Consider the following 22,895-nt stretch of genomic DNA (forward strand, 5'->3'; position numbering starts at 1 on the left):
GCCCGCTCCCGTCAGCCGGTTCGGGGAGGTCACGTGACTTCCGCACTTGTCAGAAATAAGCTACTTCAATAGGCGGTGTGAGAAAGGCTCAGGCGCCCGGTCACCTAACGCGGAGACGGTTTCGCAACCGAGTAACATCAGTCGGATTAGAGGCCTGAGGAAAGCTGCAACGTCGCAGCATCACTGATGGGAGACGGCGTGGCGGGGTCACGTGATCAGCATGGCTACGAAATACTGTAATAAAATACGCTGTTTGCGGAGGAACTAACCGTGGGGGTTATTAACTCTTTTGGCACCAGGGGATTTTCACACCCTAATGACGGGAGTTTCTTGTCATTTTTATCATGTGTTTGTTAAACCATCGATTCCCAGCTCCATATTTGATGAACCCACACAACGTATACATTATTTTGTTAAAATACTAGAAATACATAACAACTATTAGTCATAATATGTGTAAAAAAAAAAAACAACACTTTCCTATTTCGCTTCTTGACCCAATTTATGTTCGGCAGCATATGTCCTATTTTCTAGAAGGACATATACATTAACCCTTATATAGTACCCTATATCGCTTAAAGGATTTTGGGGGCAGTGAGGTTTCTTTATAGATTTTTTTTACTTGCGATAGTAGGGCTTAGGGATATTGGGGCACTTTGATTAAAATGGATTTTTTTAATTACCTACCTCCTTTATTGCAATGTTCCCAGTGCAATATGCATAGCGATTGCATTGGAGATCCCTCATATCTTATGTGTGCCCGTCATGTCACAGTAACATCACCGGGCACCTTATATCGTTTATATTTTTTTAACCTTTTTGTTTATATTTCATTTAAAAAAAATATTTTATCTCCCTCTGATCCTCCCTGCAATGATCACTCTGTGATCAGCTAGTATGGCTTGCCTTGCATTGCTGATCGTAATCATCCAGCAGGGGGAGCAACCAGAGCATTGACCAAAAAGAAAGTTGTGTTCGAGTGATCAGGCATTCGTGTTGTAGCGGAGTAACAGTGCTCTCACCAAGTGCCGTTACACCTGATCTGTCAGTACTAAGCAAGAAATGCTGGCTTCTGCTGACAGGGAAGAGTCCAGGCTGTCATTAAACCTGTGAAGAAGCAAGGAGATGTCGCTGCTGCAACAATAAGTCATGACATGCAGTTGCGTTCTAAGGGCCACCTTTTTCTGGACATACCTGCACATATATATAGAGGAGTTATGTGGTTAATTTGAGATTCGGGTTATATTGTGCTGTAAGAGAGACTTCAGAGACTATGGTGGGGGTTATATTTATTCTACATTTGTGGAGATGTCTGCAAATTGATGCTGACCTGCATGATACGTATTGCTGGTTAATGGGGAAATCTGGTGTCCCTACTGTATTTGGATGACAATCTTGTATACATTACAATGTAATTTATGTAATCCGGTCCATGGATACCATACCATAGCTGTTGGGACAGACTGTGGCATGACATTATATGCTACACTCTTTATGTCAAAGCATTTTAAAGCAGTGGTGGCACCAGTTTAGCCTAAACACATACCTTACAAGTCTTTTTAGTGGGTGCACAGGTTCATTTTGGGACATAGTATAAACAGGTATGGCTTACTCTCTGAGCAGAGCCGCCGTTCTACTGGACAACACAATACACGTTCTTTCCCGTTTGCACATTCTGTTGAGCAGAAGTTATAGTGTTATATCTGTAAAAGGATATCTGTAAGTAAAGGATATGATTTATACTTCTTCCTGGTGAACAGGTGTTACGACTATGGTACAGACAGTGATGTATTCTGGCCAGGGTGGCATGTCCACAGGGAAGGCAGACCTTCTGCTGCATAACAAGCCATTTGTCCTTTTGTAAAATCAGGTTTTCTATAGCTCCTCCACTCATCAGGCACTCAAAAGGGAGATCATTGATCGCCATACCCAGCCCATTAACACTATACAGGGCCGTGCTGAGTAGACAGCATCCATAGCTAACTTCCATCCGCTGCCGCACAGCATTAGAAAAAAAGAGTGTTGGGGCATGAGATCTTAATTCGACCCTCAGCATTAAGGGCTTTTATGCATGTGATAGCTGCCCCTTAAGTTTTTGTGTTGCCCATTTTGCAAATGCATTTGTCTCCTTGCCCAACACATCTCCCTGCAGGGGATATACTCCTCTCCAACTCAGCTCCAGCACTGGCTCAGGGAATCCAATCTCCAGCAAGAATAGTCAAACCATGAAGCAGGAGGGGGGCTGCTGCTGCAGGGCAGCCTCTTCCGTGTCACGTTCTTTTTTTTTTTTAGTTTGGAATACTGTATATTGACATAATCACAGAGTAGGTTAATATGCATTCTTCATTGGAGGGGTTTATCAGGGATGTTAGACTGTCCTTTTAAATACTCATACTAGCAGTATATTGTGAATGATCTCATATATATTTAGTAAATCACACACGATGGGCATTCAGTGCTTTTGTTACTTGCTTTTGTATTGTACAATCTTTTTATGGTTTATGATTAGAGCCAAACGGTCATCAACAAAGCACTTGGCAATATTACATTCATCTATTAGAACTATTTTAATGTTGGTTGTGTGTTTTAAAATCACTGTTTTAGAAAACTTTTCTTTAGCGTAGGCGTTTTTGTTTTGTGGGAATCCGGTAGCTCAAGGCACATAAACTCATAGATCATCTTCTCCCCTCATCTTTCAAAGGTTTCCAGGACTAATCAAATTAACGAGGAAGAATAACTCAATTGGGAGAAACCCTTGTGCAAATCCTGACCATAGGAATTCAAGCTCACTGCAATGCAATAAGCGAGACAGATAGATAAGATAAGCATAGTTGATATGAAAAGTATACAGATTCAAGGAGAAAGGTCCTCTTAACAGATCCCCCAGAGCCAAAGTTATCTAAGCAACCATATTGTTTTCCAGAATCTCTGCGATAACATCCTGTGTGGAAGTGCATTGGATGTGACGTCTGTTCCAGGATATGTTACTTGTGATTTATTCAATAAAGAGACCTGATATTGGAGACATGATGTCGCTTTCAGTGATAAAATACATGCGCACCATGTTTATTTTTCTTTGGTATTTGGTATTTTTCTTTGGTCTTTATATGATATTTGTACAATCCCGAGCCTTGGATTTTTACAATTCGTGCACGCATTCTAAAATATAATTACCAATGGTACTTACTTCATTTTCATAACCCTTAGAGCACACTCAGATCAAATACATATATATAGGAAAGAAAGTTATAGTAGCCCAAATGTAGTTTTAATGCAACATAAGATGCCTAGTTTAGAAAAATACTAAGAAATGCCAAGTAAATATTTTAACATATACAGTAATTAGAACATTACAATTCTTGTTTCAGCATGTATTTTCTAACATTGTTGTAAATTAACAAAGGATTTATACATTTTGAAGTCAGCTTGTTCAATTGTTCAAAGACCAAATGACAATCTGTATTACTACAATAAACAAAGGCCTATTGCGTACTTAGTTAATGTAATAAGAATAGTTATTTCTTTTGTTAACCTCCCTGCTCTAGACGCTGTAAGGTTCTAGACGGTTAAATCTCTTTATTCTGAAAACTCTGTAATCGGTTTACTGTAATCGTCCTCAAAACACAAAAGAAAATGAAGGCCCTCGAGTGTCAGAACGGTGAGAGATATTTATATCAAATATGGCACGATCAGAATTCCCACTGAGTTGGGAGGAGAGAGACTTTGCATTATAAAGGGCCATCTCAGGCTGATTTCTCCGCATAATGTATAGTTCATTCGCCTTAAGAAATCTTTAAAAAAAAACTGCAACTCTCGTGCCAACCCCCTTTTTTTATGAATAACCTCCACTTTTGTATTTAGGCTATTTACTTTTCTATTATTAATTTCACTGTGCTGGAAACTACAATGATGACTCCCTACAGAACAGGAGTTTGCGGTTCAAAACTATCCAGCTTTCTTCTTCCAGGAGGACTTATATTGTACGCTGAAAATAAAAATGGCTGTCAGTATGGCAGTCTGGAGTGGTTGAGCTTCTTGTTCAATCCACAGCTTTAGTCTAGATATTGACTTCAGGCTGTCTCCTCTTCTAAACAAATATTCTAATGGTTTACTGATAATTGTGTTTGAGACCTATTTAGAAATATTAGCTATTAACATACACGCTATCTGGTAACCTTCTCCATCAGCACAGAGAATACATTGGAGGTGGATAATATTGCACTTAACAAGGTTTGTGTAACCTTACATTCTGAATGATGGCCAAACAGGTTTCTCTGGTTTTTCAGCCAGTTCAGGATATGGAGTACGCTGATTATACATTTGTGACCATAAAATACTCATCATCATCCAAAATAGATTTAATTATCTACCACCAATCACAATTATAATTAATTGGTTTATATGCAATAATCATAGAAATAGATCAAACTCTTCTATGTCAGTATCTTTCAGCTAGAGGTAAGAACTGCAATAATAATTTCCCTGATCGACCAATTCTTTACTACTAAACTGTAACGCAGAGATTTACAATCTTTCTGGTTATGAGACCTTGTAGTTAATGAAGAATTTTAAGAAAGACTAAGAAGATTCATTAAAAATGGAGATTAAGAATACATCTTGAGCAGCTTATTTGCCAAATGTATGCTTTAATGATATTTTGTAATGTTACATTTTCTTCTTCCTACCTGTCTTCTTCTACATAAGAACATTTGGTAGAAGCAGGCAGAGAGAGAGAAAATGTTTTTACCTGTATTTAAGACCGCAGTGTTCATTTACCGGTTTTTGAGGGTATGAATGAATGAATGAAAGGCATCTTTAAGGTTGGAAATCCTTTTTTCCCAGGGGCAGTCAAAAACAAGGGAATGCCACATGTCTCCAAATTAAACAGAGAAGTCATCTAAGGATGCAAACAGGTACCTGTTAAACAATGTTTATTCTTTCAGAAGAGATCATTAATTCATTGACTGAATGGGAAGAGAAAGGTAAGGAATGTAACACTTTTCCTAAAACTGCACTCATTCTCAGTTTCACATCTTTCCCAAGGTCCCTTCTTGACTGGTTACCTATGATGCATGACCTAGCGTAGTTTTATGAAGTCACAGTTTGGGGAAGTTCAGTAGTCTCTGTTGAGGTTTTCCTAGAATTTTCTTGCATTCCCAAAATGTTAACTTCTTGCTAAATGTTAAAGGATACTATTGTGCGTGGTGATCCAACTGGGGTTATCTCTCCGTTCTCCACCAGAGTTCAGCTACTTTGGGCACCTGTCAATTCATTCTGTTTAGATTAGTAAATATGAATTTTCTCTGTGTAATTGCTAGTTGGAAATCATGATTTACTCTAAAACCTTTAGATTACAGCTTGAAACCTGTTTGTAGTCTACATCAGTGCCCAGGGATGCAATGATGCCTGGAATTGCATGTGTCCATGTATTTTAATGTTTTTTGTTTTTTTTTAAATTGAGATGGCTGTGCTCAAGCAGAGATATTCAGAAATGATGCCTTGTTTGTAGCCCTCAAGGACTGGTGTTGTGCACTGGTGGTCTGTGTTGATTTTAACCCATTTTGTGAGGGCCAGTGATTGACATATTGTTAAAGTTGCTACATAGTGTACGTCAGTACGTTCTCTTCCACTTTTCATGCATTAGGGATCTTGGCTGCTGAGGTTTGGTTTTGGTTCCTGTTAGGTGTTCCTGTCCATTGTGTTGACTTTTCTTTTCATAGTGATTTCTGAAAATGACCTTAACTATGAGAAAAGTAATGAGGCACACACGTTTTTGCCACTTCTGGCAGTGTGTCGTCTGTAGAGCTGTTGAGGACACTAGTTTTCTGGAGATTAGTTCTTATATTTTGTTATTAAGAAGAAAGTAATGAGCAGGGCCGGATTGGGGATTTAAATGAGCCCTGGCTCTTTAAGGCCTGTGGCCGAGAAGCAAGATATGTGTGACAACCTGCTGGATTCACATGGCTATACAATATGCTCCTACACTCTCACAAAGTGTGGCCCAATCTTAATAGTGGGTGGCTACACACTAAGATACCAAATCTGCCGCACATGCAATAAAGGTAGATGTCTGGCACAATGAATGTATATTGAGGATGCCGTTACATTTACTCATATACATTCAAGATGGCATATTCTGGAGAAAGAGGGCAAACTGGGGAAATTGGCTTGTGCTCCGCACACAGGAGGTTGCACCCAGGGCCAGGCTGGTGATGAAAGGCAATGCCACGGCTGAGAGTGCTGGGTAAGGCGGGTGTCAAGCAATTACATTGCATGTTACGTAGTGTGTGGCGTAATTGCTTTAGCGTTACAATCTCCAGGAGGCTTCCCGAGGACATCTTGAAGAGTGTTGGAGGTGCATGGGAAGGCGAATACTGTGTAAAACATTAGGGAAAGTAAAATTAAAGAATGATGAGGGGTTTAAACCAATGTTTGTTTGTCCTTAATAAATAAAAGATAAATACTAAATAAAGGATAATAGTAATTATAATAATAATAATAATGGTAGTAATACAGCCAAGGTACAGGGTGGTGGGAGGAAGGAAGTACTGTATCTGTGACAGGTCACTGTTACTGGTACACTAGTACATCTGTAAACGCTTTCCCATCTCCTCCATGCGGAATCTCTAATGGGATTTGTGCGATCGACTTATTTGCTTCTAGCTCACACAATAGATCACTTCTAAAGCGCTTTATTACTGGGAGGACTGTGACGATCAGCTCCGCCTGCTCTTTAGTATCAGTTAGCAACAAGCACATCTTTGGCCGCGTCCAGTAGGCTGTCTCTCCTGTGTCTCATGTTACCAGTCCTGCTGTTTACTTTAGCTGTAGTGCTGGCACTGAGCACATGCTGCCTCCCAACAATAGGACTCCTCAGCCATTGGCCAGAGCAGTACAAGCGCATGGGGCTGTAACCAGAGCCGCTGCCAGCAACCCCTTCACAGGCAAACAGGGGGCAACTCTCACAAAGGATCTTCGGGCAGAGGCTGAGCACAGGCCAGCGGCTCCTTCCTGCTTCACCGTCCGGATCTCGGCACTCCAAGAGATGGGCTCAATACTGAGCAGTGAGAGTAGCCGAGAGGCGAACTCCCGGAGCATGGCAGCGGAAGAGCCCGATCCCAGCTATGACTGTGCCGTCTGCCTGGAGGTGCTTAACCGGCCAATGAGGACGCGTTGTGGGCATGTGTAAGTGCAGTGGGCTCCCCGCACCGGCCTGAGTGGGGCACACGTGCTGCTGCCGCTTAGGACATTCTCATTCGATCACCAAGTTCCCTTTAAGCCCCCGGTGGCCAGTGAGTCGTTACCCCACCGAGCGAACCTCCCTGGCTCAGGTAGCCCAGAATCTAGCTGTGATCCAACAGCTGCACCGTCACAGGTGGCCGGACCGCTGGCGTTTAGTTGTTTTGCGGGCAGCCTAATTCCCCCGTTAAAGTGATATGAGATCAGTGCTTTGTTTTCACTATGTTGGCAGGTTGGTGCCTTCTATACCCCGACTCCATGTGGCTAGCATCGATGCTTGTACAGTTGTCTGCATTCTCATTGCCACAAAGGCCAGCTGCACTGCATACATTTCAGCTGCCACAGCAAAGCTCTCACGACTCCCAGCATATCTGCCTGAGGATAATGGGTGTTGTGCTGCAGCAAAAGCTGCTCAAACTAATTTATACTAAGCAGCTTGTTCTTTGTGTTGGCAGTTTGCATACAATGGGGTCTTCTATTCTCTCTGCTACTTCTCTGGTACTATAGTCACCCATCTACATTAATGCCGATTGCCCCAAGTTAGTTAAACTAACGTGTAGATCTGGTGACAGAGAAACTTTGATTAGATTTATAATTATTATCATGATTATTATTGTGATCTTTTATTTTTATGGCGCCAACAATTCACTCAGCACTCCTTCCAGTACACACATTTAAAGAGTGTGACAAAACTAGGACTGACAGCCTGAGACAAACCGATATATCGGGCACAGAGGGTCTTGATCGCAAGCCTACAATGTAGAGGGTCCGAGAGTTAGCGTCTGACGTCCCCGTCTGAGCACAGCCTCTCTTTGTGCCCGATCAGCGGCGCTGTACTTTCCATTAAAGTGTGTGGTACAGCCGGCTTCATTGTTCTTTCTTGTGTTATATGTGGCAACGCACACTTTCACTGGGCCAGCATTTGCAGTGTTGACCTACATAAGGCTCTTTGTTCTGTCGTCTGTTGTTAACACAGACACACTTGGCACTTACAAGGATCTTTTGACACGTGACCATACTGTTTGAGAATGATTACTGTTTAGTTAGTGTTTGACACGATGAGGAGTTTCAGACTTTTGGAAAGGGCGTTTAATATTTATAGTTCTACGATGTAACTGTTTGTACGCCTAACCCATTTGAACAGAGACCCTGAAACTTTAATAAAGGTTCTTTCTAAAATCTAGATTTTGGGAGAATCCTTAGTAATCTCATGTGATAAAGATCTTTAGGTTTTCTTGTCACTGGGGATGTGTATAGGTTTGATGTGTTAACAATTGTGTAATGTAATTTATTCTAAATTGATTTTAAATGCTAGCAGCAAAACTTTGATCGTTAATGATAACAATATCTAACCTGCCCTTTATGACTCAAGCGATGATTGTTGCACAATGCAGGCTGTTGTTGTTATAATCGGTGTGTTCTTCAGTTCGTAGTGTAATTGTATCACCTCCTGATCAGGACCTTCTGTACATAATGTATCGGTTTGTCTTAGTCTGCCACTTCTAGTTTTGTGAGACTCTTTGAATGTACACTGTAAGAAGCGCTGTGTTAATTGTTGGCCTTATTTAAATTAAGATCATAATTATTATTAACTGAATTGAAAAGTAACATACCATGTGTCCTTTTTATATATATATATATATATACTTAAGTATTAGGCATGTCGATATAGATGGAACTATGTTTTTCTTGTTGTGGACATGTGGAGGCCTTTTGTGTTCACCTTAAATCAGGGCTCGACAGGCACCAGATCGCCATGGCAACAAGAACTCGCTTCCTGGTGCCCAAGGTTTGGCAGAGGAGTCCCCAACCCCAGAACCACTGTTTCCCCCCCTGTCTGGGCATACCGTGCTCCCTTAGTGCCCCAAGTATGAGCGTGGGGTAGGACGTCATTTCCTAGACCCAAATGCAAGCCTCGTGTGAGGACTGCGAGGGACCAGGAGGCAGAAGAGTAGTCCCGAGCCAATATAGGTACTGGTAAAGAAAGTATGTGTGTGTGTGTGTGTGTAAATATGTTACAAAATGTGTCTTTTAATGTTAACGAGTTTATATGTGTAAATATGTTACTGTGTGTGTGTTAGTATATTAATATGTGTAACTATGTTACTGTGTGTGTGTGTGTGTTAGTATATTAATATGTGTAAGTATGTTATGTGTGTGTGTGTTAGTATATAAATATGTGTAAGTATGTTACTGTGTGTGTGTGTTTTAAAATCTAAAGTTGGAGAAACATATCCCAGCTACATGTTTAAAAATGCGGAATCTCTAAAACAAGGAAACCTCCTTAATATCGTATTTTTGTATCAAATCTGCCACTTACATTGACTTAGTGGATCGTGAGAATTCCCGTAGCAGTAAGGTGAGAAGCTGACACCTGTTTTCACTTGTTTAGGCCCCGTGCATGTTGTTGTGAGGTGAAGTATTGTATGTTGCAGGAAGCTGACATGTGTGGACAGCTGTTGCGTAGCCATGTGTTTTGGTTTTATTTTACGTCTTTCTGTACAGTTGCATTTCCACCCTATAGGGATTCTTGAATCTGTTCCAATTTTCCATTGAGAGCAGAGCTGAAAGTTTAATCACTTAAACCGTTTAAAGGCGAAATCCCCTTTCGGAACAGTTCCTGTTTTCATGGTATATGATATCTTAAGCTGGTGTATGGCAGTTATGTTAAACTGTTTTTACAATGTGACTGTATAATCTAAAGGCGCATGCAAATATGTCGTTTTGTAGAAAATCTGGGCTTTTGAATATCTTGGCTAAATTCAGTTTGTGACAATGCTCTACGACGCAGTATGCAAATAAACTATTATATTTGACAATGGCGGATTTGCATAGGAACTGCCCTGGATGGCAAGTGTATGGAAATGAACCGGGGGTAGTTAGAGCACAATCCACCTGGGCATTAAGCATGTGGTGGTCTGGTTGTGTAGTCAGTAGGGTACCTAGTGTTGTGTGCGTATCTAGTTACTGTTGAGTGAACCAGTGTGTTGGAAAACTTACTTTCAATCTGTGTGTATCTGTTCAAGCTTCACGGCGCTCCATCATCTCCTCTCCCAGCTGGGCCACGGATGTTTGATGATGTCAGGTGTCCCTTGTGCAAAGACACATATTGCTGAAAGTAACAACGCCACAATCTATGACTATTTCATGCCATTTGTGTCTTTTCTTGGCAATGAGCAACCTCCATATTTACACTATGATGGCGCACACTATGTTGTGTGCAATGTCATCTCTGCAGTGTTCCATGAGGCTTCTAGGTCACAAGGGAAGATGATGTAAAGTGCCAGGGGATCCTTTGGTAGGTAAGTATTCTTGTTAAAGCTTCAAGTAAATATACATTTAAAAGAACTTACAATAAAATAAAGTATGTATATAAATAATATTATAATTAAATATTTTATTCTTCATTAAAAGAATACTTTGCTAATTTTACCAAAAGTTTGTATCACGAAAAACAATATATACCTGTGTCAATAAGGCTAAGACTATTGGTGAAAGAATTTAAGCAATTAATAAAAGAAAATAAATCTCACCCAGTGAGACACATCAGGTCATCAAAAACAACAAATGCAACATCTTTTCTCTTAAACATGGTACAGTATTTAATGTTCAATAGGAGTAATTGTTCTCTATGTTGTCGCATATCCTTATACTCTTTTTGAATCCAGTAGAGTTGACATCACGACGATGACTTCATAATATCCATAACACTGTCAATACTTTAATTGTCCTCTATGTTCTTCTTAAATAAATCAGCTTGTGAAAGTTTCAACACATACCAATGCGTTTTCAAGTAGGATAACTGCCAGATTTTAAGTCACATGTGTATATTTCCGTTGGATGTAGCTTAAACTGGTGGAGCTGTGCAGAAAGGAAATGATGTCATATGAACAATAGAACAGTTCATTTCCTGAAATAAAACAATGACAGTGGGAGAACAGTATGACTAAGAATGATGCCAGGAAAAAAAAATATTAAGTCTCCCTTGGGAAATAATGGGAATATTTCTCACTGAGGATTAGAGTGTGTATGGTGTTTTGTGGACTATAAAATGAACAACTAATGCCAGTTCAATTAAGTTTTAATTAAAAAACATTAGGTTAATATTCTGTGCTCATTAAAGAGATCTACCCATAATCATCTAGCCAGGGAAAAGATATCCACTCGTAACAGAGTAAATGCTGTAGGCAATTTCAATAAATTAATTTAGATGTGCTACAAGATATGAAAGTAACAGTACCTCTTTAATTCAAAGCTGTTTCAGAAATCAAGAATTTGACGGCAGAGAAGACCAATTTGGTCCATCTAGTGTGCCAATTTTTCCTGCTAGAGTCCTTAATCACCCCTTGTTCTCGTCTATCTTTAGGACTCAGGACGGCAATATGCCGATACCATGCATGAAAAGTAAAACTTCCTTAAGTTTAGCATACGTGGATACGTATGTCGTTCTACATTAGATTTCCTGAAAATGTAAAGAACTTTAGAAACTTAAAGATAAACCCACCTAGCATCATATTTGTTGGTAAAATGCGAAATTTTGAGATATTTTTGTGGACACTTGTATTTGTCTAAGAAAAAAATTATTTTTAGTTTTGTGAGAAAGTTCAAAGTGTAGCAAAGAAAACATCTACTGAATTTCTTCTGTTTTTGTCTATTGCACAACCCATAGCAATCCTGTATTTGTATTTGGTTGAGCATCACACATTTGTGACCTGTTACAATCCTCAATATATATACAATGCTGTGAAAAAAGTATTTACCCCTTCCTGATTTATTCTATTTTTGCTCATTTGTAACGGTTAAATGCTTTAGATCATCCCACTGATTTCAATATACTTGTCATGAGTAAACACAAAATGCAGCTTTTAAATGATAATTTCTTTTATTGAGGGTAATGAGTTAATCAAAACCTATGGGGCACATTACACCCCTAATCCTAATAACTGCTTGTGCCTCCCTTGGCTGCAACTGGCAATGCGTTGTTTACATTGTTGTAGGGGAATCTTTGCCGACTCTTCTTGGCAGAATTGTTTTAATTCAGCCACATTGGAGTGTTTTGGGGCATGAACTGCCTTTTTAAGGTAATGTCACAGCATCTCCGGTTCAAGTCAGGATTTTGACTAGGCCACAGAATTCATGGTTCCATCAATTCTAGTCGCCCGGGTCCTGAAGCAGCAAAGAAGCCCCAGACCATCACACCACCATCAACGTGTTTTACTGTTGGTATGATATTCTTATTGTGGAATGTTGTGTTACTTTACGCCGAATGTAATGGGACCCATGTCTTCCAAAAAGTTCCACCTTTGAGTCATCAATCCAAAGAATATTATCCCAAAAGTCTTGTTGATGTTTTTTGGCACATATGGGATGAGCCTTTGTGTTCTTTTTGGTCGGCAGTGGTTTTTGCCCTGCGGCTCTCCATGGATGCCATAAGGCATTTTTGCCTTATTGTGGAATCGTGCATACTGACCTAAGTTTTTTTACATGTTAGTCTGGGTTCTTTTGTGGCCTCTTGGAGTCATTTTGGTATGCTGGCCACTCCTGGGAAGGGTCACCACTGCTCCAAGTTTTCTCCACTTGTAGATAATGGTTCTCACCATGGTTCGCTAGAGTCTTAGAGCCGTAGAAATGGCTGTGTAACCCTTTCCAGACTGATAAATGTCAATAACTTTGTTTCTAATCTGGTTTAGAATTTCTTTAGATCTCACATGCTGCGTTTTGAGACTGTTTAGCCTACTTCATTTTGCAAGACAGGTTTTATTTAATTGATGTTTAGATTCAGCAGGCTGAACGTAATCATGTCTGGGTGTAGCTAGAAAAATGGAATACAATTATCATTTGGTTAATTTAGTAACTTAGGGGGCAATTACTTTTACAAAGGGCCAGGTAGGGTTGTATTTCCTTCTATACATTAAATCATAATTTAAAAACTGCATTTTGTGTTTACTCGGATGATTTTTGTCTAATATTTAAATTAGTTTGAAGATCCAAAATATTTAAGTGTAACAAATATGCAAAAAGAAATAGGAAATGGGGCAAATATCTTTTTACAGCACTATATATATATATATATATATATATATATATAAGTGTGCACACACTAATGTTTACAAGCCGTGGTAGCACAGATTAATGACTGGATCATCTGTAATGATATGATTAGAGCCCTTCTGATCATATGTGTTTTGTTTATGTATAGCTACATGAGCAAAATCCAAATATTTTTCTTTTAGGAAGACAAAACACATTTTATGTACTATGGACTTTGGAACCTTAAAATTTCACTGCCAGGTCAGTTGATTATTCTCAAAGAAAATAGGTCAAACAACTGAATTATATACTCCTTTTTCATATCTTTTTTTTTTTTTTTTTAGTAAATAATTGACCACAATGTAGTACAAACAGTCACAATGTTTTTCTGTAGGCTTAACCATTAACTCCAGATACACCTGACCACATGAAATAGGCTATAGAAACATAAACATAGATTTGGCAGCACATACGGCTTTTCCTGATGTAAAGATTCAGAGGTTATTCAGCCCTTGGTCTTAGATTCAGGATAGCCTTATGGTGCCCCCTACAGGCCATACCGGATGGACAGAATGTGTGGGCTAATGGAAACAGTATGCAGAACGAGTGTACATACAGTGGATCCTGTTGTGCTCTCAGCTTACAGGAAACACTAATCCTACACAGAAAATTTCTATTGGAATCATAGAAACGCCTACTTACTGTCGTAAGGAATCTCAAAGAAGAACACAGGAAAAACGCAAATCCCAAAGTCTGTCTGTTCTCCTCTGTAACGCCAGTGCAAAGATAAGCAAACAAGTTGTCCTTTATTGTTGCATTGTCTTGCAGGACTTGTCTTGTTTCTCCTCAAACCAGATCAGATAAAAGGCAAAGTAACATCCAAACCCTGTATGTGTATCAGTAATCAGTTTACAGTTCAGTAAGCTATCTGGCGTACCTTTTATTTACAGATTAACTCAGACACGTATGTGTTTATTTTAATTTTTTTATAGATTTTGCCACACATGCATTAAAGCCAGTTTGCGGACCAACACATATGCTTGTCCATATTGCCGGACCCACCTCTCATCTGAAGGAACACCAGCTGTGGACATAATGAAGAAGATGAAAACTGTATTCCAAAACTGTGAGGAGTGTGAACAAAAGGTAGTCAACAATCTATCAAAAATGATAATACAAAGAGTAGTATTGTTGCTACTTTGGTTAAAATTTTCATATTACTTTTCTGAAGTATAATATTCAGTCTGATGAACGTGATCCGGTCTGCAAGTCATGCAAAGGGTGAACCTCCCATGGACCTTGATGGAAATTCCTCCCTACAGCTAGTCTTGTAGCAGCTTTGCAGTAAATTACATAGTTGTGGTTCCTCCCCACAGATGTTGTTATGAACACCGAAAGAACCCAAATACAGAGGATCCCACTTATTTCAAGCAACATTTAATAAAAACATGTATGTTGGGCAGTGAATTATTAGCAGAGATACAAATTAAGTGAACAAACTTAGGAGTAAGTGTTGGTGATCATTGTGCTTGTTAAGGAGATTTAAATAGCACACTAGGATATTATACTGGATACTTGTAAGGACATGCCATTGTTAAAAACTGTTGCTTTTATCAAACTGAGTTATTAATAGTGACCTTTGTTCACCAAGTGTCACATGAGGCTTTGAAATCTCTACCCTTGCTCATCATCATGTGAATCTGCAATGCTATATCTCACAGCATGTTTAATTTGTAGATCACCAATAAGTTCAAGCACTGTTTTCAAAGGAAAACATTGTTTATTATATTCTTTGTACAGATGTGCAACAGTTTATTTAGTATTGCTTCCGGTGGGCACCAAGCGCTCTCTTTAAATGCTTTTGTATGGGTTCCTGAGGGTGCATCTGCACACCCCTTCGTAGTGGTCCATTATAAGCCAGCTATGTTTTATGTGCCTCTTTTGGCGCTCAATCCCAATAGTGTCGCCAAGGTGTGATAGCACAGTCCAGCACTCTTGTTAAGTGATTCATCAGTCTCCTTGCTGTGTTCTTGTGATTATGAGTATGGAATCTGGGGCCTTTGACTGCAGTTGACGATGGAAAGGCCAAAAGTGTTCTGCCCTGGGTCCCTCCTCTGCTTAGCAATGCCTCCCCTGGACTCACAGGGGGCTATAGCTCAACTGCTTGAGGTTCAATTTGTGAAATATCTGACTGAAGTATGCCTTTAAACAGCAGCTTCAAATGTTGGTGAGAATTCTTAATAGCTGTGAGATGAAATAAAGGAAAAACCAGTCAATGGGAAATTTAGGCCACATGAACTACCTATCCTCTGCTAAGTATTGCCTCTCCAAATCCGCTCCAAAGGTCATAAGGTTATAACTTGAATGTTGTTTTATTTATACCATCCTGGTGCTTGAATTGTTTTATCTCCTTTGCTGCACCAATAAAGATCATTCAAATGTTATGTGACTATATTGGCGGAAACAATAGAAAGCAGTTGGAGGTCTACAAGAGCAGAGCATGGTCTACTGTGTAGCTGAGTCACCTCATCTAATTTACCTCCTTCTAAGACCTCTGATGGATGAAGTCAAGCTGGACATGGAGTGGAAGTGGACATGTTATTACAGCAGAGGATTGTAAGGCTGTAGTAGCATTTAAATCATTCAGACAAAGCATTTTTTTTTTACTAAATACCGGTAATTTGAAGCTTTTGGAAGCTGTTTTCTAAAAACAAAAAGAAAAACACTTATTTTATTTTTTTTTAAAGGTTTGCCTGAGTGACATGAGAGCCCATTTAAATATGTGTGAGCAATATATAACAAAGTATGGGCCCCTAGAGGAGCTTGGGAGAACCCCATGCAGGTATGAGCGTATACTTTGCTTGTTCACATACTATATTACAGAATTGTAATGAATGGGTAGGCTTACATCACTGGGGGAGTTTCTAGTGTTTTTGAATATACCAATAAATATTATGTTCTCCCTATTGGATTTAGATTTAATCCTTTGCCTTACATGACTTTTTGTCTTGTGCTTCTAACTTTAAAGCAAGGAATAATAGTTTCTGTTGGCACCACAAAAAGCCATAACTTTGCTTTTCTGGTTCCAGAGATGACCTGTTCGCATGCCCGTTTTGCCACACGGAGCTTGATGAAGATGGCCTTGTACAGCATTGCTTTACGTACCACAGCACAGAAAGACGACTAGTGGCAAGTACCTTACTCCACTGATAAATCCATCCGGTGATTGACAGAATATCAATGACATCTTATGTATGCACATGGGGAAGAAAAATCCAGGCTGGGAATATGTATTAAATGGGAAAGCACTGGGGATGACTGACAAGGAAAAGGACACAGGAGTTTTAGTTAACAGTAAATTTCCTGTAGTGACCAGTGTCAGGCAGCTGCTGCTAAGGCAAATAAAATCATGGGGTGCATCAAAAGGGGCATAGATGCCCACGACAAGGAAATAATTCTACCACTGTACAAGTCACTAGTCAGACCACACATGGAATACTGTGTACAGTACTGGGCACCAGTGTACAAGAAAGATATAGTGGAGCTGGAGAGGGTTCAAAGACGGGCAACCAGAGTAATAAGGGGAATGGGAGGACTACAGTACCCAGAAAGATTATCAGAATTGGGGTTATTTAGTTTGGAAAAAAGACGGCTTGGGGGGACTTATGTATAAATATATAAGGGGGCAGTACAGAGATCACTCCCAGGACCTATTTATACCCAGGACTGTATCTATAACAAGGGGACATCCTCTACGGCTGGAGGAAAGAAGGTTTCTACACCAGCACAGACTGGGGTTCTTTACAGTAAGAGCGGTGAGATTATGGAACTATCTGCCAGAGGACGTGGTAATGGTAAACTCAATAAAAGAGTTCAAAAGGAGCCTGGACGTGTTTCTTGAAAGCAATAATATTACAAGTTATGGATATTAGATTAATAGGGACAGAACGTTGATCCAGGGATTTATTCTGATTGCCATATTTGGAGTCGGGAAGGAATTTTCCCCCTGGTATGGGGCGATTGGCATCTGCTTCATAAGGGTTTTTTGCCTTCCTCTGGATCAACACAGTAGGGACACAATATGTATATAGGTTGAACTTGATGGATTTTGGTCTTTTTTCAACCTTATGAACTATGTTACTATGTTACCGTAATTTCATGACTATTCAGAGAACTTGAATTTCTTCCCGAGGACACTGTGTGTCACTTTTCTGTGGCCTGAGTTCATATTCAGACATTTTAATTCCAGATCCTTTGAGCTCACATGATTGTTAATACAATAAACAATCCTGGTTCTTTCCTATAATAAAAGAACTTAGGGGAGGGCATTTTTATTTATTGTTGTGTGGTCAAAATGCATATTATTGTCTCTTTCATTGATGCAATGAACTGACACACTGTGGCTTTGTTTGTTGGATACAAGGTTTAGCAGAATCCTGAGAAATCCTGAGTGGGCTCGCTATAAATAGTCTGTACATAATGTGCTGTATAAGCAGTTTGTGATTTCATTCATTGTAACATAATGAATCCCCCTTATTGCTCATGATAGTGATACAGTTTGTTAATGGGATAGAATTACCCATGATCGCCCTTTGTTTTAATTCTAGCTTTTTTATACAGTTGTAAATATTGCAGTTAAGCACTTTGTATTGTATAGACCACTTTAACCCCTTCATTCCCATATGGATGTACCGGTACATCCAAAAAACAAATCCCCTATCCTCAGGCTGTCGTTTTAACAGCCTGGACTCCCCCCTGACAGCAGAAGCCAGCATCGCCGGTTTTCTGCTCTCTGATCTGATGTAACAGCTTGCGGCACAAAAGCCGGAAAACTGTTACATTTTTAAACACTGATCTCGCGATGGGGCATTTTAAAATGCCTGCTCGCGCGATCGGCCTTTCCCTTCCGGGTCGCATCACTGCTGCCGTCACCCGGAAGGTCATCGGAGGACAGGATATATCCTGTCCTCTGATGAGGCACAGACACTGTGATCTCTATGCAAGTCTGTGCGGACCTGCATAGAGATCACAGTGTGAGCTAAGTGATGTCATTGTGACATCCTGGCATTAATAACATGTTCAAGAGGTCCCTAAGACCTCTAACCATTTAAAAAAAATATATATTGTAGGGGACAGCTCACGCATGGGGCGGCAATGACAGTATTCACACAGGTTTCAAATGTCAAGCGTGTTTATTTAGATGCTGTAGGCACAGAGCACCTTGAAAATAAAACAAACTCTAAGCCTGTCCGGCTCTAACTAAACATTCGGATACCTCTCTACAAGCCTAAGGTCTGGCACAAAGCAAAGTAACAGGTTTAGCATGGGTAAAGCTTCATACCTGCTGGGCTGCAGCGCTGGCTGTAGCTGCTCCCTGCCTCAGTCCCTCCTCCACCCTGCAAACCCAACAGTCCTTTCCTCCCCAGTAATGAGCACAGGAAGCCTCACCTGAAGGCTCCTGGGTTTGCTACCGTGCCTGGCTGAGGAAACCAGGAGATATATATATATATCCCATCCACCACTTTCCCATACACTTTACCACATAATATATATATATATATGTATATATATATATATATATATATATATATATATATATATATATATATATATATATATATATATATATATATATATACATAAATATCAAAAAATACACAAAATAAAAAAATAAATAATATAAAAAAAGATAATACATTTTTTTAAAAAAAACCCTTATATCCCATTGCCCTAGCATAACATCTACCCAGTATAACCCTCCTGCCCCTGTTCACAACCCCCAAACCCGTTAAGCCATAAGCATAAAAATTCTAACAAATAATGTATACCTTTATAGTATGTTCCCTGGTGCTGGGAAAGTATGGAAAATCTATATAAATTAGGTATTTCTGAAATCAGGACATCTATATTGATAAACTTGGAGGGGATTTTCCATCACTTTACTTAATTTTGTGAGGATTCAGAGGGAAATTTTTTTAAAAATGAGGGTTTTTTTTCTAATTTTCGCTAGATTTTACTAAATTTCTCATTCTAAATATTCAGCTAATCATCCAACTATGGTATCAAAAGAAAGCTCTATGTCTTCTTGAAAAAAAAACAATATATAGTTTACATGGGTACACTATTCACAGGAAAAGAGAATAATCGCTGAACGGACATAGCGCACAAATGGAAAATTGCTCCGGGACTTGAGGTACCAAAAACCTCTGGCATTGAAGTGGTTAACTTACTGTATATCATTTGGAAAGTAGTAGACTACATAATGCCCCATTGTCAGTTATTTTGTTGATCCGATTTGTTTCATGCGCATGGACATGAAACAAATGCGTTGCTGCCTCTCTAATTTATCCAGATATCACAGACCTTTTCCTGGTGGGTTGTAAATCTAAACGCTGTGATGTATATTTTGCAATGCTCTTATATTTGTTTAATTATATTGTTGTTTGTAACATTTCAGATGTGTCCAATTTGTCACCTGATGCCAGGCGGAGATTCGAGCTACACAAGGAGCTTTCTGAAGCATCTTCATACCAGACACTCCATATACTATGAGAACTATATAGTGAGTACTCGGCACTGTGCTATGTTTGTGTATCTTAGTATAGGTTTAATTAATGTTTTGTATGTTTCACTAATTTGTTGGTAGTTTGAACAGGATATTGTTTTGATATATGGGATCCAGCTATTCAAAGTTATTAAATGTAAAGACAAATAAACAGAAATTCAGTTTGATATTTAGCGCACGCAAAGCAAGATCTACAAGGCCTTACAGCTTAATAGTCAATATAATAGTAATCAGTTTATTCACTAAAAAAGGAGTTTGCTGGTGAGTCTGCAGGGGAGTTGCAATTTCAACTCCCAACTTCGCAATTTGTGGGGTGACTTTCAGGAAACCTTATTTATATAACTGTGCACTGTGCAAGACCAACCAAGTGCATCTCACATAAATCGTATAATTCATAGTGAGTTGGTGAGAAATAGTTGCCACTCTTATGCAAACTTGCCTTCAAACTCCAGCTTTAGTAACTCACTGGTGAGACCTGACATCTAGGACCATGACCTGCCTGTCAATTTGGAATGGTGTGGTGAGGTTCTTACATCGTGTAGGAAGACTGAGCTATACGGTAGCTCAGTATTGGTACTTCAGGGTCACTTCATACCCCAGGGACAGATTAAAAGCAATGTCTGCATACCTATATAAAAATATTTTGCTTTCAAGACTCTAATCTCTGGTGAAAATCTATATGAACGCCTTGTAGCACTGCTTCTCTTGCATTAAATATATAACCGTTTTTTCATTTTGTATTTTTTAGGATATAAATATTGTCGAGGAAGCACTTATCGAAAGGGTTCTAGATCTTTCTTTGATACACTACATGAGGCACTCAAACAGGTCCTAAGCACAGTGGATTTTCCAGGTCGTTTCCTTTAGATGGACATTCTGTTTAGAAGAGTTGGAGCTTGTAGCTTTGGTCTACAGATGAAGAAAATACATGTACTATGTATCTTCAGCTTCATTTAATTTTGTTAAGGGGATCCCGTGCATCAACTCCTTTACCGTGAAACTGTTAGGAGAAATTCTTGCCGCTTAACAGTGTATTTATTCCACTTAAAGCCAATGAATATCCATGGCACGAAACAAGCTGGTATTGTAAAAAAAATTTATAGAGTTTTTCCAAACCCATGTTCTGAATTTACAATTGGTAAACGCATTACCTTTGTTTTTATCCACTTGTGCAGTAAATTAAGTACTGCTTGGGCACTTTTTTGATTCAGGACTACGCAAGCACCCATCACCATGCCCCAGCCATACTTTGGGTAAATGAGGTTGAATGATGCTCCATAAGGGTTTTTCTGTAGAACAATAGCTGGTTGCATGTTTTTGCAGAGGAAGAAAAATGGCACAGCAACAAGAATGAAAAAGCAACGTGGTAAAGAGAAATCGGGAAGTGAGACATGGAATGAGAGAACCAGAACATGTGTATTTATTTTTGAAGTGATGCCTGAAAGAGCAGAGTGCACTCTTAATAGCCTTAGTTCAAAACTATATATTTCAACCGGCTGGAAGAATCTACATTGTTGAAATGGCACGGCTTGGTTGGTTAATACACAGATCAGTGGATATAGAAGTGGTATTCTTAGGCTGTGAAAAGTGGTACCTGCCATTAATACTGTAAGAACCAACTGAGCCCCACTATTGTTTTGTTTTTTCTAAAAGGTCAGGTGGCCATTCAGTAAGTTTTTAGGCTTTTGACGCTTAGTTATGCATATTTTACTTTTTTATTGTATGTTCTAATAATTTGGCAATTATTAATGCTTGACTAATAATTAGCTAATTATTGTTAAAGATAAACCAATTTTATTTTTTCCCTTTTCCTTTTTTTATGTAATAGTTTGCAGAGGGCTGGAGGACTGCCGCAGTCTACCTGTCCATTCTTAAGTCAATATGCGTTAGTATGTCGCAGGTTAGTTGAAAAGAGCAAAGCACTATATATTTGTCTGTGTTGACGGTTAATCTACAATCCACACTGTATTTTAATGTTTTGTGACAAAATTATTTTACCGTGAGTGATGATATGGTAATGGTAGATTCCCACTCAGCAAATAAATACAAGCAGTGTCAAAGTTATGATAGCATGTAATAACATGATGCTTTGCCTTTAAAAGGTGGTATTTAAATTTTAAAGTTTAGATATTATGCAGAATATAAACTATTTCCGTACTTCAGTAATGTAGTGCGCAGACTGCTGGTTTTAGAAATATAAGTTTGTTTGGTCTAAAATTAGACAAAAAAGTAATATTCAACGTTTTTTATTTTTGGTTTGAAATTGGAAATACACAAGCTTGGCAATTTACTAGTTATTAGTTATATTGGCTTCCTCATTGTCTTATAGTTTATTAAACTATTTTTATATTTAATACTATATTAACACAGGCACATATAATTGTATACTTTTGTGTACTCTGACCTTGGAGTCTAATTAAAGGAACATTACACATGTATCGAACTACATTATACTTAAACGTGTACAAGCCCTATTCAATGTCGGGTATTTGATTCTACCAAACAAATAATATTATAAAATCTTAATTACCGGTATTTCCCAGATTGTTTCTGGTATATAGGCATAGATGAGAATGTGGTGCCTATTAAATAGATCATATTACTGCAAATATTACTTAAATCCTGCTTATTAATTATTCTAGTTTCTTAAGATATGCAATGCAGATATGATAGAGAAGTTGTAGTATTATATGGCAGTTAAGATACTGGTAGCAAAAGCCATATAACTATTGCCATTGAAACCTTTGTGCGGTCTGGTCAGTCATGACTATTTGTCATCAATCATTGTAAATGAGCAGACCCCATTGTGCGATGCAGCTATGGCTTTAATATAACATGTAAAATGTTCCAGAGGTTAGAACAGCACAAGTTATGCATCACAAATGCCAACAATACTTGAAGATTTCAAATCATTGCACATTTTATAAAAGATCTTTGTCCAGTAACTGTAAAAATGTAAACACACCTGAAATAACTGTGAGGACATCAAATAGGTTTGGCATGCAGCTTCCATCAATGTATAATAGCTGGAGAGCGGGATGTCTATTGTCAGCCACACGCT

The 22,895-nt window shown here is 38.9% G+C and overlaps 1 protein-coding gene across 1 annotated transcript; it reads left to right on the forward strand.

The window, feature by feature from the left end:
• Positions 1-6,821: 6,821 nt before the first annotated feature.
• Positions 6,822-21,168, forward strand: RNF125 (ring finger protein 125). Its single transcript, XM_053467943.1, has 6 exons — positions 6,822-7,185; positions 14,262-14,415; positions 16,017-16,111; positions 16,359-16,458; positions 19,727-19,831; positions 20,583-21,168. The coding sequence occupies exons 1-6, from the start codon at positions 6,848-6,850 to the stop codon at positions 20,667-20,669; spliced, it is 879 nt and encodes a 292-aa protein (XP_053323918.1). The 5' UTR covers positions 6,822-6,847; the 3' UTR covers positions 20,670-21,168.
• The last annotated feature ends 1,727 nt before the right edge of the window (positions 21,169-22,895 follow it).

This window comes from Spea bombifrons, chromosome 5 (genome assembly GCF_027358695.1).
Source record: "Spea bombifrons isolate aSpeBom1 chromosome 5, aSpeBom1.2.pri, whole genome shotgun sequence".
Lineage (NCBI taxonomy): Eukaryota > Metazoa > Chordata > Amphibia > Anura > Pelobatidae > Spea > Spea bombifrons.

Bases quoted from the DNA above. Each gene is read 5' to 3' on its own strand.
- RNF125 (XM_053467943.1), top strand. From the start codon at position 6,848: ATGCTGCCTCCCAACAATAGGACTCCTCAGCCATTGGCCAGAGCAGTA. The intron at 7,186-14,261 runs GTAAGTGCAGTG...ATTTTTTTATAG, and splicing joins AGGACGCGTTGTGGGCATGT to ATTTTGCCACACATGCATTA. The intron at 14,416-16,016 runs GTAGTCAACAAT...TTTTTTTTAAAG, and splicing joins GTGAGGAGTGTGAACAAAAG to GTTTGCCTGAGTGACATGAG.